This window comes from Terrapene carolina, unplaced genomic scaffold, assembly GCF_002925995.2.
Source record: "Terrapene carolina triunguis isolate 2854851 unplaced genomic scaffold, T_m_triunguis-2.0 Scaffold34099, whole genome shotgun sequence".
NCBI classification, from domain to species: Eukaryota; Metazoa; Chordata; order Testudines; family Emydidae; genus Terrapene; species Terrapene triunguis.
In genome coordinates, this window is record NW_020698450.1 from 113,714 (window position 1) to 123,400 (window position 9,687).

The window sequence follows — 9,687 nt, forward strand, 5'->3', positions numbered from 1 at the left end:
CCCAGTTTCACCCACCCCCTTTTAAATCCTGCGGGACCCACCACACCCCGGAACCCTCCCCCTCGTGTTTCCCATGCCAACCTTCGAGAGCGTTGCACCCAACTGCGGGCAAGTCGTCTATGGCTATAGTCCTGACGCCATATCCGGTTCACTTCCGCCCTGCCTTGGGCCCACTTCCTGTACTTGCTTCCGTCCCCTCCCACCTGCTCTCCTTGGAGCGATTTAACCCCTGCAGAACCAAACACACCCCGGAACCTTCCTTTGCGGCTTCCTGTTTCCCAACGGGACCCTATAGGGCATTGCACCAAGTCTCTGGGTAAACGCCCCATTGTGGCAGGCGGCGTGACGCCACTTCCGCCTCCCCCCCCGCCCCGCTTCCCCCCCCCCCCCCCCCCCCCCCGGTTTCCCATTCCCCGCTCTCCCCCCTTTGTTGCCAGGTGAACGACTCATCGGGCGGAATGAGGTCACTTCCGCCCCGCTTCTGCCCTTCCGTCTGCCCCACTTCCGGTCCGCGCTTTTTCCCTTCCCCCTCGGGTGTCGCGCTCAGCCGTCGATTAACACCCCCGGCCAGCGGCCCCGGGTGGGTATCGCGGCCCCGGGGCCGGGGGGAGGATGGGGGCGGGGGGCTGGAGGAAGAGGGGGGGTGCGCGGGGGCTCTGGGGGTTGGCTGGGGGGATCTGGGGGGCAGGGATGGGGAAGGGGAACATGGTGGCTCTGGTGGGCAGGAATGAGCAGTGGGGACACGGGGTCGGCAGGGGGCAGGGGGAGGGCAGAAAGGATGATGGGGGAATCTAGGGGTCGGCAGGGGATCTGAGGGGCAGGGATGGGCTACGGGGACATGGGGGATCTAGGGGCCAGCAGGGGGATCTGGGGGCAGGGGGAGGGCAGCAAGGATGATGGGGGAGTCTTGGGTCAGCAAGGGGGACGTGGGGTGATCAGCGTCTCCGATACCAGTCCAGGTGTCTCTAACCCCATCTCCCCCTCCAGCACACAGGCCCATCCCTATGGCCTCGCGGCACCAGCGCCGCCTCTGGCGCTACGTGGAGTCTGGCCGGCACCGCCGGCTGCGCTCGCTCCTCGCCCGCCACCGGGAGATGTTGGACCTGGACCAGCCAGGGGGGCACAAGGGCCGTCCACCCCTGCACTATGCCTGTGCCCACCGAGACCCCATTGCCGCCCAGATCCTGCTGGGTCACGGAGCTAACCCTGCCCTCCAGGACCGGCAAGGAGACACGGCCCTGCACCACGCCGCCCGGCAGGCTGCCCGCAAGGGCAAGAGCGGTGAGCACCGGCCCTTTAAATCCCGGCCAGAGGAAAGGGATTTGAACCTAGGCCTCACCCCTGGGCTGCAGGGCTTCGAGGATACCATTGGGAGGAGGCAATGAGGCAATGAGCACCAGGGATAGAACCCAGGAGTCCTGGCTCCCAGCCCCCCCTGCTCTAACCCACCAGCCCCCACTCCCCTCCCAGAGCCAGGGAGAGAACCCAGGAGTCCTAGCTCCCAACCCCCCTGCTCTAATCCACTAGCCCCCACTTCCCTCCCAGAGCCAGGGAGAGAACCCAGGAGTCCTAGCCCCCAGCCCCCCTGCTCTAATCCACTAAACCCCACTCTTCTTTCAGATGCAACCTCTTGTGCAGGTCTCTGGCCACTAGGGGGTACCACTGAGTTCCCAGCCCCAAGAAAGGGGGAGAGACCCGGACGTGGAATGGAAAATCCAGGAGGGGGAGTCTGGGGGCTGTAGACCACGATGGGGGCTGGGGACCCAGGCATCCAAGATGGCATTTACCCCCTCCAGGGGGCACCATTAACCTCTCCTGTTCTCCCTCCCCAGTGTACAAAGTCCTCTTTGCCACCCTGCAGAGCCACTGCCCTCGGGCCATGGGGATCCGGAACCGGGCCGGGGAGACGCCCGGGGACCTGCTGGGGCCCATGACGGAGGAGCAGGTACCGATCTGGGGTGCTGTGCTGTAAGGAGCCGGCTTGGGGCTCGGTAGGAGGCGCTCTCCCCTGTCAGTCAGGGCTGGCCCCAGTGCCCTAGGGCAGTGCTGGGGGATCTGTGCTGCAGGGAGCAGGGTGGGGGGACTCAGTAGGGGGTTGTTACCAGTTTTGCCCGTTACTTTGGGGTCTGCTCATTTATTAGGGTTACTCTTCTGGGGGTGGGGGGGGTTCTGTAATTCTATCAACGTACTGCTTGTGTCACGTGTTCTCATACGGCGCTCGACTTCTGCAAGTCCCCTCCCAGTGGAGCTGTCCTGCAGGACCTCGGTTCCCCCGGGCTGGGTTCTTCCAGCCCCGGAATCAGACGAACACACACGCACACACTAACAGAGCGTATCTGAGAGGAGCGGATTAATCAGCACTCCCAAGATGACCCCTTATATGTCCCTGGACTCAGCAGGCTGGGTCAAACAGCACCTCCAAGCTGCCACCCTCCTATGCCCCAGGTTCAGCACGTCCCTATCCCCACTTTCACATTGCTCTGGTAGTAACCCACTGGATGAGCAAACCCCACAGGATTTTGGGGCGCTGCAGGGATCTTTTAGCTGAGGTACGCGGAGCATTGCTGCAGAGCGAATGAGGAAGCCAAAAAACACCCACGAGGGGGGGATAGAGAGAGAGAGAGACGCAACCGCTTAACCATGAACGTTATTTATTGCCAGGTAATAACCACAGGGGAGCCAAACAAACAAAACAGTGATAATATTAAATCCAACTTCCATTTGATTACAAAAGTCAGGTTTAGAAAACTAGAACTGATCCCACAAGTCCGGGCCAGAAGGCTACACCTAGAGAGCGAGAGCTGGGTTCTCACCACTCCGTGAAGCTGGAATCGATCGGGGAGCCCCGGTGGTGGTGGTAGCTGAGAGTCCGGCGTGCTGGAGCCAGGCAGAGCCCCCAGCACGATCAGTCAGGAGAAGATGAAGTCCCAATGGAACTGAGGCAGACTTTGGATCCAGGCATCAGAGCACTGACTGGAGCGTGGGTGGGGGTTTTCATAGGGAAAGAACCAGGGTTCCAGGGAGAACAGGAGATGTGTTTATGTGTAAACAAGGGAGGATCCCAAAGTTGTTTTGTTCAGGCTAGACAATGGGAGCTGCCGGTTCCTGGCTGTGGGCGGTATTCCTTGGAGGGAGCCCACAATGCAGTTAGGCAGCGTCACTGTTTTGGATACCAATCAAGGATTCATTACTAGAATTGGTCTGATAACTGCTGACTGGGTGTGTGCAGATGTGGGTTCATTAACAGCTGGAGCAGAGATTCCCCCATGATGCATTGCTTCCCTGTTTCTCTGGTCCCAGAGTTCAGTGCGGTTCTTGCCTTGGGATCTCTGTTCTCCAATCTGTATGCTAATGGGGATGCCTCCCTGTCCTATCTCCAATGCAAATGAGGCTCCGGGAATTTCCTTAATCCTGTCACCCTTGTCCAGAGGGGTTTAGGTGTGTCTCCCATTGCTTTTTGTAAGTCTTTTTCTGATCGGCTTTGGTTCAAGCAGAGGCTGGGGGTGGGTGGGCAGGGTGTCATTTGTGAGTCACACAGGTTGGATCCTGCACCCTGGTTCCCCAAGAACACAGAGCTGACAGGTAACAGAGGAGAGATTAATAAGACTGGGACTTTTCAGCTTGGAAAAGAGACGACTACGGGGGGATATGACAGGTCTATAAAATCATGACTGGTGTGGAGAAAGTAGATAAGGAAGTGTTATTTACTCCTTCTCATAACACAAGAACTAGGGGTCACCCAATGAAATTAATAGGCAGCAGGTTTAAAACAAACAAAAGTATTTCTTCACACAACACACAGTCAATCCGCGGAACTCCTTGCCAGAGGATGTTGTGAAGGTCAAGGCTATCACAGGGTTCAAAAAAGAACTAGGTAAGGTCATGGCGGATACGTCCATCGAGGGCTATTAGCCAGGTTGAGCAGGGATGGTGTCCCTAGTCTCTGTTTGCCAGAAGCTGGGAGCAGCCAACAGGGGCAGGATCACTTGGTGATTCCCTGTTCTGTTCATTCCCTCTGGGGCACCTGGCATTGGCCACTGTCGGCAGACAGGATACTGGGCTAGATGGACCTTTGGGCTGACCCAGTCTGGCCGTGCTTATGTTCTTAATATTAACAAGGAACGCAAGCCAAAATAGGGAAAGAACAGGTGAAAGGCTGTTTAGCTACGTTTGATGTATTGAAGTCAGCAGGACTTGATGAAATTCATCGTAGGGTGCTTACGGAACTAGCTGCTGCAATCTCGGAACCATAAGAAATGATCTTCACAAATTCCCGGAGGACAGTGGAGGTCCCAGGGGCCCAGAGAAGGACAAATGTACCTTTTTTTAAAAAGAGGAGCACAAACAAACCAGGGAATTACTCATCAGTCACCTAATTTCAATCCTTGGAAAGATACCAGAACAGATTATTAAACTATCAGTTTGTAACTAAGCACCGAGAGGATAATAGATCATTAGGAGCAGCCAGTGTGGATTTCTCAAGAACAAATCATGCCCAGCCAACCTAATTTCCATCATTGCTGGTTAGAGGGGAGTGATACATCTTGATTTGTGTCCCTTTAGCTGTCCAGGTCGCGATGCCTTTTACACGGCTTTGCTGGGGAAGAGCCGGCCCTCTGGGATCTGCTTACGCACTGCCACTAGCACGTAAACTCGCTCCCAGCTGAGTACGTGAGTGCTACGCCCTGAATTACATACCCGGCGACACCTGCATATCCCTCAGTCCCAGCCTTGCTCCCCAGAAACGCGCGTCTTGCTCTGGTCAGTGCCCTCCTGGACAGGGTAAGCCCATAATCAGTCCGTCATTCCAATGATCACGCACCAGCCTTGTGATCCGAAGTGGAGATCCCCCAAAACTGCGATCAAAATCCACGCCGGTTTAGAGAAAACAGTAACAGGAGTTAATTAGCTGCGGAACGATAGATTTGAAGCGAGTACAAGAGAAAAGGCGTAGACGTCAGAATGGGTTACAAAGGAAATCAAAACGCTGCCATCGTTCTGTTTGCCAGAAGCTGGGAACGGGATGACAAGGGGTGGATCACCGGATGATTCCCTGGTCTGTTCACTCCCTCTGGGGCACCTGGCATTGGCCACTGTCGGCGGACAGGATCCTGGGCTGGATGGACCTTTGGTCTGACCCAGTCTGGCCGTTCTCGTGTTCTTATGCAGGGGTGTGTTAACCGGAGTGTCGTGTGTAATACATAGATTCATAGATTCTAGGACTGGAAGGGACCTCGAGAGGTCATCGAGTCCAGTCCCCTGCCCGCATGGCAGGACCAAATACTGTCTAGACCATCCCTGATAGACATTTATCTAACCTACTCTTAAATATCTCCAGAGATGGGGATTCCACAACCTCCCTAGGCAATTTATTCCAGTGTTTAACCACCCTGACAGTTAGGAACTTTTTCCTAATGTCCAACCTAGACCTCCCTTGCTGCAGTTTAAGCCCATTGCTTCTTGTTCTATGGGAGGGAAATGTCCTGCTCTGCTTGGCACGAGCGAGGCCCCAACTCAGCTCCTGGGTCCAGTTCTGGGGGCCACCCTCCAAATTGGCGAGAGGCCAGAGAAGAGCAACAAAAGCGAGCGAAGGGTTAGAACGCCTGACCTAGGGGGAAAGGTTAGGAAACGGGGCACGTTTAGTGGGGAGAAAAGATGAGTAAAGGGGGAACCTGAGAACAGTCTGCAGATACCTTCAGGGCTAGAGGAAAGGGACCAGGTCTCAGTTGTTCCCCACGCCACTGAAGGCAGGACAAGACGTAACGGGCTTAATCCACAGCAAAGGCACTTTCCTTTAGCTATTAGGAATTGAGCTCTGGAGTCGGCGTCCACGGGCGGGTTGTGGGATCCCTGTCACGGGAGGTTTAAGACCAGGTTGGCCAAACCCCTGTCAGGGCTGGTGTAGGTGGGCTGGGCCCTGCCTCAGCACAGGGGCCAGGTGTGACGGCGATGTCCCTTCCAGCCCACCCTGCTCCTCAGGGGTTCTCTGATGCCCAATGACTCTCCGCAGCCCCCGGAGGGATCCGAAGAGAGCGACGGAGAGCGGGACAGGGACTGGGAATGGCGCCAGAAGCTCTTCGGGGAATGCCAAGATGAATACCAGGAGATCTGGCGCTACGAAGGTAGGGACCCTGCATGGCCGCTGGCGCCCCCGAGAAGGGACAGGCCCCGTACCCCATCCCCCACCTCCCTGAGCCAGCCAGTCCCTGCCCTGGGGCCGAGTGGGAGCCGGCACCCCCTAGATGGGACAGGCCCTGTGCCCCATCGCCCACACCCCTGACCCAGCCAGTCCCCGCACTGGTGCCGGGTGGGAGCCAGAGCTCCCTAGATGGGGAAGGCCACATGTCTCATTATCCACCCCCCTGAGCCAGGCAGTGTCAGATTAGCCCTGGTGCCGCCTACAGGGGAAATTCTCACCTGACACCACCCTCCTCGTCTCTCCCCCCAACCCCAGAGGATTTCTGTACGGCCCACCCGGACCCAGAACCCTACGAGGAGTGGGCCGAGCGCATGGCACGGGAATACAGACGGAAAGGCCGCCAGGGGGCGGGGCCTGGCCACCAGAGGGCGGGGCCTGGCCCTCAGGTCCCCACCCACGGAGCCGCGCAGCCCTCCCGCCACACCTCCCAGCGCCCCCTGGAGGAAGAGTCTCGTCTGTACCAGGAACGCGCCCGCACCAAGAAGGAGGAGCTGCGGGAAGCCAAGCGGCAGCGCTACCAGGAGGGCTGCGCTCGCGTCTTCACCCCCGACGCCACCCGCCCCCTGCACTACGGGGACATCCCGTGGCCCAGCCCCACGGGCACCGTGGCCGAGATGGCTGCAGTGGCCATGCTGGGCACTGATCCCTCGGACGCGGGCGCCTACCGCCGCCAGCTGCGTCGCCAGCAGGCCCTGTGGCACCCGGACAAATTCGCCCAGCGCTGCGGGGGCCGACTGGCGGAGCTGGATCGGTGCCGGGTCCTGGCCACGGTCACGGCGCTGTCCCAGGAACTCAACAGACTGGCTGAGGCAGTCAAATAACGCAACGCAGCTGTGTCAATAAAGCTTCGGTTATTGTATTGAGCCAGGACTCCTGGGTTCTCTCCCGGCTCTGGGAGGGGAGTGGGGGCTGGTGGGTCAGAGCAGGGGGGGCTGGGAGCCAGGACTCCTGAGTTCTCTCCCCGGCTCTGGGAGGGGAGTGGGGGCTGGTGGGTCAGACCGGGGGGGCTGGGAGCCAGGACTCCTGGGTTCTCTCCCCGGCTCTGGGAGGGGAGTGGGGGCTGGTGGGTCAGAGCAGGGGGGGCTGGGAGGCAGGACTCCTGGGTTCTCTCCCTGGCTCCCAGCCACAATTCCTTTCCCCAAGAACAGAACATGCCCTTCCCCTCCCCGCCATCTGCTTCCCACTCCGGAAGCCGCCTCTCTGCTGCTCTTGCTCAATATGTTGTTCTCCGTGTTTGGTAACTAGGAGCTGGCGCTGGGCCTGCGGGCAGAGCCCGGCCTCCAGTTCCCAGGCGTGTGACGAAGGGAGCAGCCCTCAGCAAACCCACAAAGCTGGGGAAGCCCAGGGCTGGGCTAGCAGGGGCTGTGGGTCGGGAGTGAGGGGCACTGGCAGAGCTGGAGGGGGATGGGCAGGGCTGGGCTAGCAGGGGCTGCGGGTCGGGAGTGAGGGGCAGGGCTGGGCTAGCAGGAGTTGCAGGTTGGGAGTGAGGGGCACCGGCAGGGCTAGGCTGGCAGGGGCTGCGGGTCGGGAGTGAGGGGCACTGGCAGAGCTGGGGGGGCAGGGCTGGGCTGGCAGGGGCTGCGGGTCAGGAGTGAGGGGCACCAGCAGACCTTGGGGAGGGGGCAGGCCGGGCCCTGCGGTTTCCTCCCTCGTGTGACCTCGGAAGCTGTGGGGGGAAGTGAATGTCTTGTGTAAGGGCCCCGAATCGCCGCCCGGCCGCAGATGATGCAGGCGCCTGGGCACTGATGCAGGCTCCCCGCGTCCAGGAACGGGCACAGAGTGGCCTGAGACCAGGGGGAGGGGAGGCCATGAGCGTCTCTGGGGAAATGTCCCCCAATGAGCTGGGGGAGAGGCCCAGGGCTGGGCTGGCAGGGGCTGCAGGTCGGGAGTGAGGGGCACCGAGCCCCCATCCCCTCAGGACCCCACACGGACACTGTCCCTGTGCGAGTGTCTCTGGGGAGTGGCCTGACGTGGAGAGTTGTTCCCGGGCTCGACCCAGCTCCCAGCCCTGCCCGGCTGGCACGGGACGACCCCGCCCGTGTCCTTTCTGCAGTTCTCTCTTCCCGCCAGCCTTCCTCGGTCGTCCATCCCTGTGCCGTCTGGCGTCCGCGTTCCCGTCGGTCTCTCCTCCATTGCCCCGTTCTGTCTCCTTCCCTCGGCTCTTCATCCTTCGTCAGTTCCTCGTTCAGTTTCCTTCACGCATTCGCGCGTTCTTTTCTTTTTTCACTGACTCCTTCCTTCCTTTCCTTTCCCGCCTTCATCTCTGGCTCCTTTCTTCTTTCCCGCCTTTTTCCCTCCCTCTTTCTTTTTTCATTCAGCCCTTCGTTCCCTCATCTGTGCCCCCGCTCGTTCGGTTATTCCGTCATTCACTCTTTGGGCAGGTCTTCACTACGGGGGAGGGTCGATTTAAGATACGCAAATTCAGCTACGCGAATAGCGTAGCTGAATTCGACGTATCGGAGCCGACTTACCCCGCTGTGAGGACGGCGGCAAAATTGACCTCCGCGGCTTCCCGTCGACGGCGCTTACTCCTACCTCCGCTGGTGGAGTAAGAGCGTCGATTCGGGGATCGATTGTCGCGTCCCGACGAGACGCGATAATTCGATCCCCGAGAGATCGATTTCTACCCGCCGATTCAGGCGGGTAGTGTAGACCTAGCCTGAGTCACTTTCCTTTCTTCTCCCATCCTTTCATTCCCTCATTCATTCCGACGTTTGTTCTTTCCTCCCCTTGTTCCTTAACTCGTTTTTCTTTCTATTCTTTTTTTCTGTCCCCTTTGCTTTTGCACCCACGTTATTTCTATTTTTATCCATTTTTTCTTTCCTTCTTTCTATCCATTTTTTCGTTCTTTCCTCCATTTTTATCGTGGTTTTCTTTCTATCCTTGAATTTCCCTTTTGCTTTCTTTCTTCTGTCCATTTTCTTTCCTTTTCCCATTTCTTTTATTCATTCTTTCGTCTGATGTCTTTGTTTGTTTTCTTTCCCTCTCCCCACCCCGGCTCTCCTGCACACACCCCCGTCACACCCCTCACTCCCCGTCAGGATGACCCAAGAGGAAGGCTCTGGCGTCGTTCTCACATCACAGCTGGGCTGGGACAGGGTGACTCACGGGCAGGAATTCCCGCCCCAGCCCCGAGGCCAGTGCCATATAAACCCCGAACCCGTCCCGCCCCGAGCAGATGTCTCCCAGTCCCAGCGCCCAGCCGCACAGCCCAGAGGGCACCATGGTGAAGTTCGGGGCAGGCCTCAAGCCTGTGGATCCAGCCCGTGGCTCCGGCTTGCTCTGCTCGGCTTGTGGCTTCCTGCTCATCCGGCCCCAGCAGACAGAGTGTGGCCATCGGTACTGTGCCGCCTGCGTGCAGCGACTGCTGGGGTGAGTGCCAGGGGCTGCGGGGCGGGAGTGAGGGGCACCGGCAGGGCTGGGCTAGCAGGGGCTGCGGGGCGGGAGTGAGGGGCACCGGCAGAGCTGGGGGGGCAGGGCTGGGCTAG

At 59.1% G+C, this 9,687-nt stretch overlaps 2 protein-coding genes across 2 annotated transcripts in view; both read left to right on the forward strand.

The window, feature by feature from the left end:
* Positions 1–511: 511 nt before the first annotated feature.
* NFKBIL1 (NFKB inhibitor like 1) lies at positions 512–7,062 on the forward strand. Its single transcript, XM_024223979.3, has 5 exons — positions 512–580; positions 988–1,281; positions 1,833–1,945; positions 6,011–6,122; positions 6,455–7,062. Exons 2-5 carry the CDS (start codon positions 1,005–1,007, stop codon positions 7,018–7,020), a joined length of 1,068 nt encoding a protein of 355 aa, XP_024079747.1. The 5' UTR covers positions 512–580; positions 988–1,004; the 3' UTR covers positions 7,021–7,062.
* Positions 7,063–8,799: 1,737 nt separating this feature from the next.
* The window catches only part of LOC112124054 (TNF receptor-associated factor 2-like), a 4,710-nt gene continuing 3,822 nt past the window's right edge, over positions 8,800–9,687 (forward strand). Inside the window, exon 1 of the mRNA XM_026646129.2 lies at positions 8,800–9,571. Coding sequence (XP_026501914.1) covers positions 9,378–9,571 — 194 coding nt within the window. The 5' untranslated portion in view covers positions 8,800–9,377. The remainder of the gene's footprint in view (positions 9,572–9,687) is intronic.

Excerpts from the sequence above, each read along its gene's own strand:
- NFKBIL1 (XM_024223979.3), top strand. The coding sequence starts at position 1,005 with ATGGCCTCGCGGCACCAGCGCCGCCTCTGGCGCTACGTGGAGTCTGGC. Across the intron at positions 1,946-6,010 it reads GGCCCATGACGGAGGAGCAG|CCCCCGGAGGGATCCGAAGA; the intron begins GTACCGATCTGG and ends GACTCTCCGCAG. Across the intron at positions 6,123-6,454 it reads GGAGATCTGGCGCTACGAAG|AGGATTTCTGTACGGCCCAC; the intron begins GTAGGGACCCTG and ends CCCCAACCCCAG.